The 18,186-nt window shown below is 39.8% G+C and overlaps 1 protein-coding gene across 5 annotated transcripts in view; it reads right to left on the bottom strand.

Moving 5' to 3' along the window:
* LOC146833145 (ohanin-like) overlaps positions 1–18,186 on the bottom strand; it is a 189,197-nt gene that overhangs the window by 110,705 nt on the left and 60,306 nt on the right. For 3 of the 5 annotated variants that reach the window (XM_085600774.1, XM_085600777.1, XM_085600776.1), the window contains 2 exons: positions 16,784–16,804; positions 3,398–3,418 (listed from right to left, as the gene is read on the bottom strand). In XM_085600774.1, the coding sequence (XP_085456900.1) occupies positions 3,398–3,418; positions 16,784–16,804 (42 nt within the window). The remainder of the gene's footprint in view (positions 1–3,397; positions 3,419–16,783; positions 16,805–18,186) is intronic. The other 2 variants (XM_085600775.1, XM_085600778.1) reach the window with 1 other exon arrangement.

The following is an 18,186-nucleotide window of genomic DNA, read 5'->3' as shown; positions in this document are numbered from 1 at the left end:
GCCTGCAATATGCAGATGATATTGTTCTCTTCAGTCAAATGCCAATAGGCCTGCAACCCAGCATGAATGCCGTAAAAAACTACATGGATGTGCAAGGGCAAGAGCTAAACTTAAATAAAACTAAAGTGGTTTGGCTGGTTGATACCAAATTAAAAGTCATTCAACTGGTTTTTAGAATTCAAAAAGTTCAAGGTTGTTATCACATATAAATATCTAGGCATCAAATTGGAAAATCAAATGACATAAAAACATAATTCAGCCACGTTGCAGGCTAAAGCAGTGTCATTAATTTTTGGGTTCAAAGTACCGAAAAAGAAACCGAGCTCTCTGTCATTTATCCATCTACTTACGGTAATGTCCGTACAGCTAATGTAAGGGGAAAAAAACAATCACTTCAAACCAAGAGTGTTTTGTCAAACTGTGCTCTTCCGAGAGGGGCTCCATTAACAATATTTTTAGGCTTGAAATCGAGGAACAGCACAGTAATCAAAAAGGACCATGGGGAGAATACTTAAGCAAGGCCATTGAGGAACTAGGCATGCAAGACGCTTGCGCCTCCAGTATTGGAAAATTAACCTTTAACTGAGTAACCAATGCCTCAACATGATTCATGTTCCATCTAACAGACACAAATTCCTTTCCAAGAAGAGGACATGCCTGGACAGTGATCAACTCATACAAAAACTTTAGACCCCAGGAGTATCTTTCAACACATTCTTCTTAGGCCTTAAAGCAGCAGTTTATGTTACATTGATTCAGGTTCATAGACACTAAAGATTTTATTCCGTCTTGGAAAAACCAGTTGGAAAACTAAAATTGTCAGCTTTACAGATATAAGCAAGAGACACTACTACATATTTTCTGTCTATGCCTGGTGCCAGGGGCAGAAAGGAAAAAACTGCTGAAACCAATATTCATTAATCTGCAAATTTGCTCTTGCAGGCAAGTAGTAATCACTTGACTAAGTAGTTCCTCAAATCCCCCTAGCCTACAAGGGTCTAAAATTCCTAAAACTGCTTCTAAAAGAACTGAACCTGTGAACGAGCAATGTCAGGTTACTCTCAGGAGCATTCAACAGCACAAGTCACTTGCACTTCACAACCAGCTTCAACAGGACACAAGTTGAAAATAACTAAAATGGTTTAATCAAAAGAATTGGGCCAAAGATGGAGCAAGGACAGACTACTTTTAAGAACCTTGGTTTGCTCAAGTCACTTGCACTTTACCTGTGAATGAGCTAAGTCAGACTTCTCTCAGGAACACTCAACAGCCCAAGTAACCTCCACTTTACATACCGCTTCAACAGGACAAAAGTTGAAAATGCCTAAACAAGCTTCTTCAAAAGAATTGAGCTAATGAAGGAGCAGGAACAGGCTGCTCTTAAGAATGTTGGTTTGCACAAATCACTTGCACGTTACAACCCGATTTAAGGGGTCCATATTTGCACTAATTAATTGTATTCTACAACACGCAAGAAGAGGTTCTTTCAAAGACTAAACTTGCCTCTGTAAACCATAGGGAAGGTGCCAAAGGCAAAATCAGGTCCTGAGGGCACTAACATTTCTACACACAATAAACTCAAATCCTGGAGATTTTTTTAAATTGCTGATTTTACTGTAAAGGAAAGGTTTTTATGCTTTTCCTTCACAACCATAAATGAGTGTATTAGAAATGGTTCTTTCACAGATTTTCAAATGGCAGAATTTTTTTACGGATGAGTACTCTGTCAAGGAAAATCTTTTTAGGTTTTTCTTTTTTGTGTTTTAAATGAATACATCAGAAACGTTCTTTTTTTTGTCATGTATGCAATGGTTTTTTGTTAACTATGCAAAGAAACTTGACAGGTAAAAAACACTTTCCAGGAATGAAAGAAAGTGGATGTATTTTTTTTTTTTAAAGTTGCTTACAGACTGGCCAAAAATTCAAAACTTATTAGCAAAACTAAATAATGGAAACTTTGACCTAACAACAACTGCACAGTGGTGACTGCCCCAGTTGTATCGATGGCCTCTTGGGTGCCACCCCTAAAAAATACTTCTAGAGAAGCCACTGATCATCTAGGCGCATTTATTCAATCTCTCCAATTGGGTCTGTGATACCCTGTTTCATGTGATACAGGTAAATCAAGGGGAAGAAGATTTAAGGGTTCCTGCTTCAAAGCCTCTCCCACCCACTGAGAGAGACACGTAGATCTTCTCTAATGATCGCAGGTGGACTTATACCCAACCCTTGGTCTGAATCCTGACTGACTGCCATGTTGTAGAATTTGGTGAATTCCTATAGCTGGTGTGGTGCTACCCCTTCAGATTTTAGATAGTTTTGAACAGGTGTGTAATGGGCCTGTACCTGGCTGGATCGAGTTGTGTAATAGTGGATTTCTTTAAAAGAGGTGCATTTTAAGTCAGTAAGTACTGGAGCGTGAATGCCTTTCAACCCAGCATGAGAATGCAGTCTTGTATTGCGGTAGATGGGCAGAACGCAACATTAATACTTGTTGCATTCAGCATAGCCTACTGGATCATGGATATATGGTCAAGAAGAGAAAAAAGATAACTGACTGGTGTGGTTAGTAGGTCTTCGACTTCTGGCTTGGATCTTGAAGACCTTGTTGTTAAATGACATTCGAATTTCAAATTGCTGGTCAAAAGAGTGGTTCTTTTTGTAATATCGCTGATTTAGATACTTTGAATATTTTGAAGAGTTCCCTGGTTTGGTTTGTTGCTGGATTGGTTCACGTGGCAATGTAGATTTCTTGGCTTTCTGGATGCTTTAATATGTGCTCTCTTACTGGCTTTGCAAACCTTAATCACCTGCATCCACCACCTATGTCCAATTTCTGTCCTAGTGTTTTCATATTGTCAGTTTCAGAGTTACGCCACTGATGATAACCTTCATTGCAGATTTAAAAAAAAAATAATAATAAAAAATTCCAACCTAATTAAATAAATTACATATTTTTTAAAATGCATTAATAATTAGTAAAAGTTCCCAGAACCCTTTGTAAAACATACCAATAGCATTTGTGGAGCTGCATGCCAAAGTTAAAAGACTAAAAAAATTGTTTTAAAAACAGCCGATCTAGAGGCTATTTTCACAATGAATTGCATAGTGCCTTTTAACGGTCTTTAAAAAGGTCCATGTTTAGATGCTGTTACATAGCATGGTACCCACTGGGCCGTCTGCAACGACAGCCGTGTGAATGGCGATGTTCAGTGGATCCAGTATTTAGTTAAACGTCACAACACAGGAAAGCAGCAAAACTGACGTTTCCAAAGATAAAATGTTTTACAAAGGTGTAGCCATTTTTAGTTCACACAACACAGGTTGCTATTAATAGAGCAATGAAGAAATCAAACAGAAAAAACATTGCTTAAGTTAGTGGTCTCTGCAGTCTTACCTTCATTACTGGTGTAGTTATCTGTGAAAGATAAAAGATGGGTCAGGATCCATTCACATTAGCGGATGCTTGTGTACTTTAAAAGCCAAAACTATCCAGAGAATTTCCCCAAGTGCTATTCCTTTATTTAATGGATGGACTGGATATTAAAAAACAATTGCATTTGTGCAGGAAAGTGTACCAGCAACCAGTAAAATTAATTCAGACTTCAAAAGACAATCATTGAAAATATACCAGCCTAGTGAAATTAGGAGCAAGAACCTATAATCTGCTTTTGCCTAATTACATGACATGTTTTGGAAATTATAGGTAATTACACTTAATTACAAGAAATGCAAATATGTTAATTAGCTGTATACTGTATAGACAAATGTGTCCAATCATCAACTTTTGAAGCAACGAAGGTTTCGTACAAAAACAAAAAAAAACAATTAGTGCAAAAAAAATCTCAAAACACACAAGTGCCGCAAACTAATGTTCATGCTCTAGTTGTTAGTGCTGTTCTTGGGAAATAATTTTGCCACAAACAGCCACGCAAATACACAACATGGTGTAATTTGGGGATTTGTGTGTAACAACTGTAATGCAAATTTCACAAAATTACGTTAAGTACACCACAGTAAATTAAACCCAGGCCTAGTCCCGACTACCCCTGCACTTACCTTTGTCAAATCCTTGATGTTAAATTAGGAATAAATAACTTCTCTATGCGCATCCCTTCAAATACTTGCCCACACATTTAACAATCTACTCTCCCCTCACACATAAGTTAAACACTTCACCCACTTAACCGATAACTGTGCCTCATACTTCACCTCAAATATCTAAAAAATCCAAACTAGCCCAGCAAAGCTTCATTAAAGTGAACCTACTTCATCCTTTACAAATCGCACTTTCCACTCATGCTCTTTTCCTTCTACCACACATCTCCAGCAGAGGTAATTCCATTAGCAAAACGTCAACCATTAATGCACCTCATCCAACCCCTTCAAGTCTCCAAACCTTCACATCGGAGCCCCTTTTAATCTTGTTTTAAGGAGTTATAATCCACACATATGATCCTCACTCACTTATCCAACTTCATATTCTCCATCACATCTCACCTGTGATCGTATCCTTCTACCTCTCTGCGGCATATTATATTGTATATAAGATTGTACCTCTGTACCTGAATCCACTCTCAACTGGTTCTCATCCAAACTCTCAAATCACTCATTTGCATTTTCTTGATGCACTTCCCTCAATCCATGAATCCGGTGGATCACTGTCCCATAAGGTTCACTTCTGAGTCCCCTTTACTCTACATAATCTGTCGGCGATATCATCAGTTTTGTTGGCTCTGCAACCCATCAGCTATGTGCAGAGGACGCCCACATCTTCCTTTCATTCTTTACTCACACTCTATTCATGTCGAAACCCAGATCTCAGCATGTCTTATGGACTGTCATCACTGAATGGCAGTTTATTCAATGATGTCAAATTCATCCAAAATGGAAATAATCAGTATTGCCAAATTGGCACCTGCCTCCCTTCCCTCTACTATCCATTGCCCTGCCTCATCCAATCACAGGCAACATGAATGCAGCATTGTCAGACAGAAATCTATGGAACACTTCGATGAATACGGATACGTTTATCTCCAACAGGGATTAGTAATGAACATATATAGAATATGCTCAAATATTTCATTCTGCACATCCAAGACACTGTTCTCCTGAGCAAACTCAACAAATGTAACCATTTACTTGTCTAGCTTCCCATATAGTCTTTAACCTCACTGGATAACATACTATATTTTGCTACATGAACCTGTAACAAGAACTCCCCAGACACCTACCTTTCAGCACCGCCACCATACCATCTGGTTAGAAGCAAAAAACGGGCTCTATATCGGCTACTGATCATAAATTTCTCAACTCAAACAACCTCTCTGTAATCTGGAGCCACCACAGGGTCACACTCAACCTTTGCTCAGCCAACAAAAGCTGCTTTGCCATAACCAGATCTTCGTGCAATAGCTAGAGCATGTTCATTTTAGCTCTTGGGGTCCCTACATTCAAAATCTTGCATATTACAAAAGTCTTCTTAACTAGACCATCTACTCACAAATTTGTCATAGAAGGTATGCACATAAGAGTCTGTACTGTCTTTTTATTGCTTGTCATCCATCATATCCCACCTCAATCTAGTTGAATACATCCACAATTACTAAAATGCCTTTCATACTAAATTATCTTTCCATGCTCAACATTTCTTGTCCAAATAAAGAAATTAATTTGCCATAGGCAATCAAGTTTGCCTGCCGAATCTCAAGTTTTTTGGGGTGTAAAGCTATGCAAAAAATTCTAATTCTTTAAGGCTGAGGCCTGCCAGGTTTTAAAGACAACACAGTTATTTTCATTTAATTCCCTGTACCACCATTACAAATAAATAGTACTGGCATGAAGTGAACCTATATTATTAGGTTGAGGCAGAGACAAGCAGAATGGTTTTGAACTCTTTGCAGCTTTAGGATCTTTCTTAGAAGCTCCCACGCAAACAATGCTACGATGTTTGAATTTCAATAAGACCATCCCCGGCAGGTTGATTTGTTGCGGTAGCTGGAATTGGAAGAGGTGGTTTCATAGAAACATTTAGCATTTTGTGTTTTCATATTTCAAGACAAAAGATCCATCTGGACACCAAGGTTCTTTGCTGTCTGAGCAGACATTGCACACTATCCCACTACTGTTAGCCACATTGATGTAAGACTATTATCCAAAAGAGATCTGGTCTGATGACCTCAAGTCTCAGTGCCATTCAGAAAGTTGCAGTTTTATGGCAAGGCACGGAGGCCGATATTATGCATATCTCTTTAATTGCAACCCACAGCAGCAACACAAAACAATGTAAAGAATTAAGAACATTCCTTTAACATTCCAAAAGTTCATAAAATCCTCTGAAAGGCAGCCATATTCCTTCTTTTGTTGCTGCTCACAGCCCAGATAAGTTCGCTCTATGATCTAACTTGTAAGATAGCTGTATTTAGAGGAAATTTAAAAAAAACAAAAAAAACCATGGATTTAATGTATGAATGATGAATTTGGAATGAATTATGTGTATAAAGATAATTTTAAATAATCTCCAGATTTAATAATACAATATATAATCGTTTGAAAAATATTTAATTAAACAGGATGATGAATATTCAGGAAAATGTGGCGTGTGACTTTTGGATGAGAAAGAATTATATTTAGCGAGTGAACGCGTTTCTTTTGTGAAGGATAGGTATGAACTCAGATGTTTTGGTTTTTTTTCACACAAGGAGAGTGAGAGAAGAGACAATCCAGTTGCGTCTCCCAAGATAACTTATTTCCACTATAGGCAACTGTTGTTCCACTGTGATCCCACGCGGACTACAGTTCTAGGAACAAAAACCGTGATCTTATCACCAGGTCTCTGAATATCTTATTGTACTATGATGTTCGCTTAGTCGGGTGGAATATCAAAGAGATTGAAGAAGACGCCTCACTCACATAATAGTGACATATGTTGGGTTTCTTTTGAACATAATCTTTCAAATATACCCTCATTTCAGTGCCAACATGTTTCGGCCCACGTTAGTAGATTTTCTACTGGTCGATGCTTGATAGCATCATGCAGGACTTGTGTATCGCGGTGGCTTCCTGTAGTCACACATTCATCAAGGATTCGCCACCGTTTTTCCACCTACTAGATGCACCGCCTGCCATCGAGTCGACGGCAGGCGGTGCATCTAGTAGGTGGAAAGACTACAGGAAGCCACCGCGATACACAAGTCCTGCATGATGCTAGCAAGCATCGACCAGTAGAAAATCTACTGGAGTTCGAGTACAAGATTGGTAGGTGAGTACATTAAGCCTCACGAGTGGTATGCATGGAGTATATGCGTAAAGAGAAGGCAGCGACTCTAAACTAAGGAATTAAAGAATAACGCCCTGACGAAGGCCCCAGACCCGATTGGGCTATTAACGTGGGCCGAAACATGTTGGCACTGAAATGAGGGTATATTTGAAAGATTATGTTCAAAAGAACCCCAACATATGATTTTAACGGTACCACTAGTACCCCAGAATAAACGACTTGACCGGGGTATACTTGTAGGTATTTTTACTATACCAAAAATCTGGTTCCCTGCTTAACCAGCCATCATCTTATATAATAACTCCCAAAAAAACATCTTTGGTTGAGTCCGCCCAGACAGTACCACCTTGTCTGGGTGTGGAGAAAACGCCTATGATGAAGCATGTCACTATTATGTGAGTGAGGCGTCTTCTTCAATATTTTTGATATTCCACCCGACTAAGCGAACATCATAGTACAATAAGATATTCAGAGACCTGGTGATAAGATCACGGTTTTTGTTCCTAGAACTGTAGTCCGCGTGGGATCACAGTTGAACAACAGTTGCCTATAGTGGAAATAAATGAACTCAGATGTGACTCGTGTGAGTCGGGTAAGAATAGAGGGGTTATTTTTTAACGGAGGACTTGAGAAAGTGTTTTAGTGACGATCGGCAAATTCTTAGGTAGAATCGGTGACATTTGTATTTAGGAATTATTTTAGTTGACAAAAGCAAAGAAGTTGGTTTGAATATTTGTAAGGAGACGCGCAAGCTCAACTGACGCGTCTCTGTGCTAGACGCACGAGCTCAACAGACGCGTGTCAGTGTTTGACCTGCGAGCGCAAAAAGCACGTCTCTATGATAGACACGCGAGCGCTGTCGGAGCATATTATAAATATTTATGAAAATAGCGAACGCATTTAACTTGGAAGCGCGAGTCACGCATGTTGATATAAATAAAGAAGGAGATGTTTCTTACCATAGCGATCAGCAGGCAGTTGTTATATTTCTAGTGAAGTGTGTTTTAGTGATATTTTAACCTTTGTGGCCACCGTATTGGAGTCACGTGGTTTCACGGCCATTTTGAAGTGGGATGATTATGCTAGAAGGGAATATAACACTGGCAGCCATCTTTTGGACAAGCAAAAGAGCCAGTAATCGGTTAGTTCATTCAGTCAGAATTTTCAGAGCTGTCATGTGTATTCAAAAGGTGGTTTTTCTGTGGTAAAGTTTGTTGGTTGATAATATTTAGATACTGGGAAGTATAGATCTGTTTCATTTCAGATTAATATTTAGAATTTTATTGAATCAGGAGAAATTATGGATATAAATAATGAGAATGGAGATGTTTTGGAAGGGAAGGTTAAGGAGTGTGTTGATAAAGCTTTATCTGCACTGGCTTGTCAGTTTGGGAAAAAATTGGATGACTGTATGAGTAAGATGGTGAAGAAGTTTTTTAAGGTAGTTACATCAGAAGAACAGTTTTGGTCTGTTGAGGAGGATCCGATTCCAAGTGGATCGGGGAGTAAAGTTACAAGGGAAAGAAAACATTTTATTTCAGAAAAGGAAGGAAAAAAGAAGGAGAGCTTTTTAAAGAAAGGCAATAAAGAAAAGACTCTTTTGGAGTCAGACAAAGAGGCTATAAAGGCCAAAGAGGGGTATCGTAGGACAATTGTCTGCGATGAGTCCTCAAGTAGTGGGGATGTAGTCATTTCATGCTCTAGTGATTTTGGTTCTTAAGAAGAGGAAGAAGTTTCGAATAAAAAGAGTAAAATTGATTCGGAAAGTGGTATTTTGGATCAGTTGAAAGACCCCTTTGGGGATCAAATGTTTGACCTGAATACCCTTCAACACCCACTTTCTCCTCAATGGGTGCCAGCAAAACACGTGGCACAGTATGTTGAATTTTGGATAAGAAAAGAAATGCCAAAGGAGGTGAGGACACGTCTGAGATCTGAGTGTCCAAGACCATCTCTTGCAAATAAAGTAGCGTATACTCCCGAGTTGGATGCCAAAATGATTACCTTCCTAAATAAGATGGGCAGAGACCCTAGAAAGGGACTTGAGAAAGGACTTAAGGGGTGTCAGGATCGTCTACTGGATTTTTTTGGTCCTTTGACAAAAATATTCGATATTTGTGCAGAGGCATACGCTAAAGAGAGTGTCGTAGATACAATTGAGTTGCGCCAATGGGTGCAAAGGGCAGTATGTTTGTTGGGAAACGCCAACGCTTCACTCTGTATTGAGAGGAGAAAGAGCCTTTTGTTTAAAATTGATCCTAAATTGGTGGATCTGGCGGGTAGAGAATCAGAACATACGGCAAATGGTTTACTATTTGGTGAGGAGTTTGTTAATGAAATGGCAAGGTACGCAGGGACTTTTAATTCTATTCAAAAGGCACAGAAAGATATTAGGAGAGTTTTTGGCACGGCCGGGAGATTACGGGGCCGTTTTCCCAGCCGCGTATTTGGTACCAATAGAGGCTCTTTTACTAGAGGAGGTTTCCGGTCAGGAAATTATTAATCAGGCTCCTATTCTCCAGGATTCTATCCGCAGAGACAGAGAGGAGGAAGAGGCCGTTTTAGAGGGGAAAGGAGAACACGATTTCAAGGTATGTTTGCAAAAATACCTTTTTTCTATTCAAACAAAGGTGGGTGGAAGACTTGCTCTTTTCTTAGACAGATGGAAGGGAATCACATCAGATCCTTGGGTGCTACAGACAGTAGTAGGTTATCAAATAAATTTGGTATGAAGTCCAGTTCAAGAAAAGAGACCAGCTCTAATAAGGTTTGCAAGGGATCAGGAGGACTTGGTAAGTCAGGAGGTTTTGGAACTGGAAAACAAGGGTGCAATAGAGTTGGCAGAGACGTGGTCAAGAGGATTTATAAGCAATCTTTTCTTGGTGGAGAAGAAAGACAAATCAATGAGACCAGTAATAAATCTGAAGGATTTGAACGAGTGGGTGGAGTACAACCATTTCAAAATGGAGGGTATTCACATGTTGAGAGATGTTTTGAGAAAAGGAGATTGGTTGACTCGCCTAGACCTAAAGGACGCTTATGTAACAATTCCGGTTTGTGTAAATCAGAGAGATCTGTTGAAATTCGAATGGAAAGGGAAAATGTGGAGGTTCAAAAGCCTCCCCTTTGGTTTGACGTCGGCCCCTCGGTGCTTCACGAAGGTGATGCGTCCGATAGCAGCATGGCTTCGATCAAGGGGAATAAGGTAAATCATTTATTTGGACGACATTCTTATCATGTTGGAGAACAAAACACAAGCTCTGGAGATCATTACACTGGCGGTAAGAGTTATAGAAGATTTAGGATTTATAGTAAACAGGAAGAAGTCTTGTCTGATTCCAAGTCAAGAAAGTGTATTTCTTGGTTTTCAGATCTCGACCTTGGATTGTGTGTTGAGTTTGCCGATGGAGAAAGTCAGGAATATCCGCAGGGAAGTGAGGAAGGTTTTAACGAATGTTTGGGTTCCTTTGAGACAAGTTGCAAGGGTAATTGGGCTTCTATCAGCCTCAATTCAGGCAGTCTTCCCAGCCCCCCTTCACTACCGTGCTTTGCAGAGAATGAGGACTTTGTATTTAAGGAAAGGGGTGAGTTATTCACAGAAAGTATATGTAGAAAGGGAGGCGAAAGAGGAACTAACGTGGTGGTTGGAGAATCTTGTAGCTTGGAACGGCAAAGCAATCTTCGGGCCTTCCCCAGATATGATTATAGAATCAGATGCAAGCCTTCAAGGCTGGCGTGCAAGATGTGGTACAATGACTACAGGGGGAAAATGGTCAGGAGAGGAGAGGAATATGCATATCAACTATTTGGAGTTGTTGGCAGGGTCTTTTGCAGTGAAGAGTTTCACGAAGGATCAAGTGAAATGTGTCCTTTTAAAGATGGACAACATTTCTGCAGTAAGGTATGTCAACAAACTGGGGGGTCCTCGTTCGAGGGCGTTGGCAGATTTGGTGAAAGAGTTTTGGCATTTTTGTCTGAGCAGGAACATTATGATTATTGCTCAGTACCTGCCAGGGAAGAGCAATTCGGTTGCGGATTGGAACTCCCGGCAATTGCAGGATTTCAGCGATTGGAGGTTGAAGAGGGCAATGTTCTTAGCTCTGGACAGGTTATGGGGTCCTCTTGCAATAGATCTTTTTGCGAAACGGCTGAATGCACAGGTTCACAGGTTTTACAGTTGGAGGCGGATCCGAATGCAGAAGCGGTAGATGCATTAATGCAAATTTGGGACGGGCCTCGGAGCTATGCTTTTCCCCCTTTCGCTCTCATCCAAAGGGTTCTGTTGAAGGTGAGGAAAGACAGGGCAGAGTTAGTGCTCATAACGCCTTTCTGGATGACTCAGGTCTGGTATCCAGATGTATTGGAGATGTTGATAGCCGACGCGGTACTTCTTCCGGTTGTACCGGATCTGCTAACCAGCGCTTCAGGAGATTATCACGAGATGGTTATTCAGGGTCAGTTAAAGCTCATAGCTTGGTTGATTTCGGGAGAGCCTGGCAAATGCAGGGCTTATCTTCGGAAGCTTCAAAGCTCACCAAAGAATCATGGGCACCAGGGACAGCAAAGGCATACAGATTGGCATGGGGGAGATGGGTTCGTTGGAGTACTGCGAGGGGTTTGGATCCAGTATCAGCACCTTTAGTTGAAGTGGTTAATTATTTGTCAGAAGTTTTCCACAATGGGAAATCTTATAGTACTGTTAATATAGCAAGGTCGGCTATCTCCTCAGGCCATGATTTAGTGGATAGTATCACTGTTGGACAACATGATGTAGTCAGGAGACTTTTGAGAAGTGTAAGAATTAAGGCTCCTCCTGGGGCTAAGTATTCTTCTTTGTGGGATGTGGACATTGTCTTGAAGGTTTTGATGAGTTGGAATGATAATGAATTTCTAAGTCTTAAAGATCTTTCGCTCAAGTTGGTTATGCTGTTGTGTCTTATTTCCTTCAAAAGGGTTTCAGATGTTAGAGCATTAGAAGTTACAGGGCGTCGTTTTATACGGGAAGGTGTTTGTTTTTCTATTTCAAAAAGAACAAAAACCTTATCAAGTACGTTTTTTATCCGAGTTTGAATGTATGTAGGAAACTTTGTGGGGTAAGATGTATACGTGAGTATGAAAGGAGGACTGAATTATTAAGGGAAAGTCAAACCCAGATGATTATTTCCTTCAAACCTCCGCATAAAGCTGTCTCTGCACCTACCTTAGCTCGATGGGTTAGGGAGGTAATGTTTAGAGCAGGAATTGACTTAAAAAAGTTTGGTGCACATTCTGCAAGAGGAGCTATGGCTTCTAAGGCATTTATTCTGAGTGGTGGTTTGACAGCTATTTTAGCCGTGGCAGATTGGTCTTCGGACTCTGTATTTAAGAAGTTTTACTTTAAACCGGTGGATTGTGCGGTAGAGAATATTATGGCAAGGCTTTGAACATGCATAATATTGGCCTCCGTGCCTTGCCATAAAATTCTGATTTTACACAGCTAGGGTGGGTAGAAAATCATGATTTTATTAAAGACACGGAGGCAGATATTATCCCTCCCTGTATTTCCCACCCTCTTTAATGTTTTTTTGTTTGATTCTTTTAGGAGACGTTAGGAAATGAGCCACCATGGAGAAGCGTCGGAGGATTTTTGGAGTTTACCCTTTGCATTAAAATTGCATGAATTGGATCGAATATATGGACTTGTTCGCAGCATTAAAGAAGGAATATGGCTGCCTTTCAGAGGATTTTATGAACTTTTGGAATGTTAAAGGAATGTTCTTAATTCTTTACATTGTTTTGTGTTGCTGCTGTGGGTTGCAATTAAAGAGATATGCATAATATGTCTTTAATAAAATCATGATTTTCTACCCACCCTAGCTGTGGAAAATCTGAATTCTCCTTCATCCAGCTATGCACATGTTTCAGACAAGAAGTGATATTTTTATTCTAGTTCTCGTGGATCTCAATAAGGCTGGGAATAAACATTCACAACTTACAAAAGTCCTCGATACATAGAATTGGTCTGTGCTACTGTATTACAACTATTTAACATAGGTACATGCTCAGATTCCTATGGTGGATAATCTGTGGGACTTAACGTGCGAAATCAATGTATTTGGGCCCTCTCCCTTTTTCTTGGCCCTTGGTTGATGGATAAAGTGCCTGCAACATGCGGATGATGTTGTTCTCTTCAGTCAAACGCCAATAGGCCTGCAAAACAGCATGAATGCCATAAAAAAAACTACATGGACAAGCGAGGGCTAAAGCTAAACTTAAATAAAACTAAAGTGGTTTGGCTGGTTGATACCAAATTAAAAGTCATTCAACTGGTTTTTAGAATTCAAAAAGGTCAAGGCTGTTACCACATATAAATATCTAGTCATCAAATTGGAACATACAATGACCTATAAATGTAATTCAGCCACTATGCAGGCTAAAGCAGCTTTGTTAATTTTTGGGTTCAAACTACTGAAAAATAATCCGAGTTGTTCGTCATTTAGCCATCTACTTACTGGAATGTCTGCACAGTTGATGCCAGTGCTGGCCTACAGCACAGAAATCAGGCACTGACGTGAAATAATTACACTCAACAAGATCCAAACTAAAGTATACAAAACTGTTTTCTATTCCAAAAACAGCATCACCAACCCAGTTACGTCTAGAGTTTTGGCTTTAGAAAAAAAACCAATCACTTCAAACCAAGACTGCTTTGTCAAACTGTGTGCTTCCGATAGGGGCTCCATTAGCAATCTTTGTAGGCTTGAAATCGAGGAACAGCACAGTATTCAAAAAGGATCATGGGGAGAATACTTAAGCCAGGCCATTGAGGAACTAGGCATGCAAGACGCTGGGGCCTCCACTATAGAAAAATCCGCCTTTAACTGAGTAACCAATGCCTCAACACAATTCCTGTCCCATCTCACAGCCACAAATTCCTTTCCAAGAAGACGGCATGCCTGGACTGTGATCAACTCATACGAGCATTTGAGAACCCAGGAGTGCCTTTCAGCACATTTTTCCCAGGCCTTAAAGCAGCAGTTTATGTTACATTGATTCAGGACCATAGACATTAAAGATTTCCTTCCTTCTTGGAAAACCCAATCGCAAAACCAAAATTGGCGGCTTTGCAGATATAAGCAAGAGATGTTAGCACATATTTTCTGTCTATGCCCGGTGCCAGTGGCACAAAGGATAAAACTGCTGAAACTAATATTCGTAAATCTGCAAATTCGCTCCTGCAGGCAAGTAGTAATCACTTGACTAAGTGGTTGCTCAGTCTCCCTAGCCTACAATGGTCTCCAATTCCTAAAACCGCTTCTAAAAGATCTGAACCTGTGAACGAGCAAGGACAGGCTACTCTCAGGAGCATTCAACAGAACAAATCACCTGCACTTTACAACCAGCTTCAACACAACACAAGTAAAAAATACCTAAAAAGGTTTAATCAAAAGAGATCGGCCAACGATGGAGCAAGCACAGGCTACTTTTAAGAACGTTGGTTTGCTCAAGTCACTTGCACTTTACCTGTGAATGAGTTAAGTCAGGCTTCCCTCATGAACACTCAACAGCACAAGTCACCTGCACTTTAATTCAAGAGGACAACAGTTAAAATGCCTAAACAGGCTTCTTCAATAGAATTCAGCCAATGAAGGAGAAAGGGCAAGATACTCTTAATACCATTGGTTTGCACAAAGACTAAAAGTGGCCTCTGTAAACCACAGGGAAGGTACCAAAGGCAAAATAAGGTCCTGAGGGCACTTACATTTCTACACACAATAAACTCAAATCCTGGAGATTTTTAATTTGCTGATTTTACTGTAACAAGATAGTTTTTATGCTTTTCCTTCACAACCACAAATGAGTGTATAAGAAATGGATCTTTCACAGCTGTTCAAATGGCAGAAAAGTTTAATTGACGAGTAACTTGTCAAGGAAAAGCTTTTGAGTTTTTTAACTTTTGTATTTTAAATGAATACATCAGAAACAGTTTTTTTTGTAACTGTATGTAATGTTTTTTATTAACTATGCAAATAAACTTGACAGGTAAAAAAAACTATCCAGAAAGGAGAGGAAATGGATGTATCAATATATTTTTTTAAAGGTGCGCGCAGATGGGCAAAATAAACGTATTAGTAAAACAAAAACAGTCTTCCAATGGAAACTTTGACCTAACAACAACTACACAGTGGTGACCGCCCAGTTGTATCGATGGCATCTTGTGTGCCACCCCTAAAGAATACTTTTAGAGACACCACTGGTCATCTTAGCGCATTTATTCAATCTCTCCAATTGGATTTGTGATCCACTGTATCATGCGTTACAGGTAAGTCAAGGGAACAAGATTTCAGTGGGCCTGCTACAAAGCTCTCCCGCCGCCCCCCCCCCACTGAGCGAGACAAGCAGACCTTCTCTAATGATCGCAGGTGGTCTTATACCCACCCCTTGGTCTGAATCCTCACTGACTGCCATGTTGTCGAATTTGGTAAATTCCTATAGTTGGTGTGGTGCTACTCCTTAATATTTTAGATAGTTTTGAACAGGTGTGTAAGGGGCCTGTAGTTGGCTGGATCCAGTTGCCTGACAGCGGGTTTCTTTAAAAGAGGTGTGATTATTGCATTTTAAGTCATTAAGAACTGGGGCATTAATTCCTTTCAAGACAGCATAAGAATGCAGTCTTGTATTGCGGTAGATTGCTAGAACGCAACATTAATATTTGTTGCATTCAGCATCACCTACTTGATCATGGATATATGGCCAAGAAGAAGAGCTGAAAGATAACAATGGAAGGTCTCACGCGTGTCCTAGGTGATTCAGATACTTTGAATATTTTGAAGCGTTCCCTGGTTTGGTTCACGGCTGGAATGAATCTGGTTGCAATGTGGATTTCTTGGCTTTCTGGATGCTTTATGATCTGCTCCTACTGGCTTTGCAAAACCTTTGCCATCTGCATCCACCACCTATGTCCAATTTCTGGCCTAGTGATTTTATATTGTCAGTCTCATCGTTACACTACTGATTGATACTTCATTGCGGATTTTTTTAAAAAAAACGAAATTAAAAGTACATTTTGAACCGAATTAAATGAATTACATATTTGTATTATGCATTAAAAAATATTATTAAAAGTGCCCAGAACCCCTCGTAAAACATTTCAATAGCATTTGAGGAGCCGCATGACAAAATTAGAAGAATAAAAAAGAGTCGATCTAAAACTTTTTTCGCAATGAATTGTATAGTTACTCTTAACACTCTTAAAAAAGATCCATGTTTAGATGCAGTCACATAGCCTGGAACCCACTGGGCCATCTGCACCGACAGCCGTGTTGATGGAGATGTTCAGTGGATCCAGTATTTACTCAAATGTCATAACCACAGGGTTGCAGCAACACTGGCGTTTCGTAAGATAAAATTTTTACAAAGGTGCAGTCATTTTTAATTCACACAACACAGGTTGCTATTAGTAGTGCAATGAAGAAATCAAACCAGAGCAAAAGGTGCTTGAGTTAGTGGACTCTGAAGTCTTACCTTCATAACTGGAGTAGTTATCTGTGAATGATTAAAAGATGGGTCAGGACACATTCACATTAGGGGATGCTTGTGTGGTTTAAAAGCCAAGACTTTCCAGAGCATATCCTCAAGTGCTATTCCTTTCTTTAATGGATGGACCGGATAGTGACAAAACAACGGCATTTGTGCAGGAAAGCTTACAGCAACCAATAAAATGTATTTACCCTTCAAAAGACAATCATTCAAAATGTACCAGCCTAGTGATATTAAGAGCAACAACCTATGATCTGCTTTTGCTTAATTACATGATATGTTTGGAAAATTATGTGAAATTACACTTAATTACAAGAAATGCAAATCTGTTAATTAGCTGTATACTGTATAGTGAAAGGTGTCCACTCAATTTTTTGAAGCAAGGAAGGTTTCATGCAAAAAAAGGAAAAAGCTCAAAAAACAAGTGCTGCAAACTACTGTTTATGGTCTAGTTGTTGTGCTGTTCTTGGGCTAATATTTGGCCATAATCAGCCATTCAATTACACACCGTGGTGTAATTTTGGGATTTTTGTGTAACTGTAATGCAAAATTCACACTCATAAGTTAAAAACACAAGAGTAAGTTATATTTTAAAAAGGTCTAGTCCTGAATAACCCTGCACTTCCCTTTGTCAAATCGTTGCTGTTAAATTAAGAATAAATAACTTCTCTATGCGCATCCCTTCAAATAGTTGCCCACACAATTAACAATCTACTCTTCCCTCACACATAAATTACACACTTCACCCACTTAACCGATAACTGTGCCTCATACTCCACCTCAAATGTCTAAACAATCGAAACTAGCACAGTAAAGCCTCACTACAGTGCACCTACTTCATCCTTTACATATCACACTTTCCACATTTTCTCCCATGCTCTTTTCCTTCTACCACACATCTGCAGGAGAGGTAATTCCATTTGCAAAACGCCAACCCTTAATGCACCTCATCCAACCCCTTCAAGTCTCTAAACCTTCACATCGGAGCCCCTTTTAATCTGGTTTTAAGGTGTTACAATCCACACAAATGATCCTCACTCACTTATCCAACTTCATATTCTCCATAACCTCTCATCTGTTATCATAACCTTCTACCTTCCTATGGCATCTTATACTGTATATCAGATTGTACCTCTGTACCTGAATCCGCTCTCAACTGGTTCTCATCCAATCTCTCAAATCACTCGCTCGCATTTTCTTGGTGCTCTTCACTTAATCCATGCACCCCGGTGGATCTCTGTCCCATAAGGTTCACTTATCTGCCCCGTTCAATCTACATCATCTTTCGGCAATATCAGTTTTGTTGGCTCCCCAACCCATCAGCTATATGCAGAGGACGCCCACATCTTCCTCTAGTTCCTTACTTTCACTATTCACATCCAAACACA

The sequence above is a fragment of the Triturus cristatus genome, chromosome 4_2, assembly GCF_964204655.1.
Source record: "Triturus cristatus chromosome 4_2, aTriCri1.1, whole genome shotgun sequence".
NCBI classification, from domain to species: Eukaryota; Metazoa; Chordata; class Amphibia; order Caudata; family Salamandridae; genus Triturus; species Triturus cristatus.
This window is presented reverse-complemented; position numbering and strand designations above follow the sequence as displayed.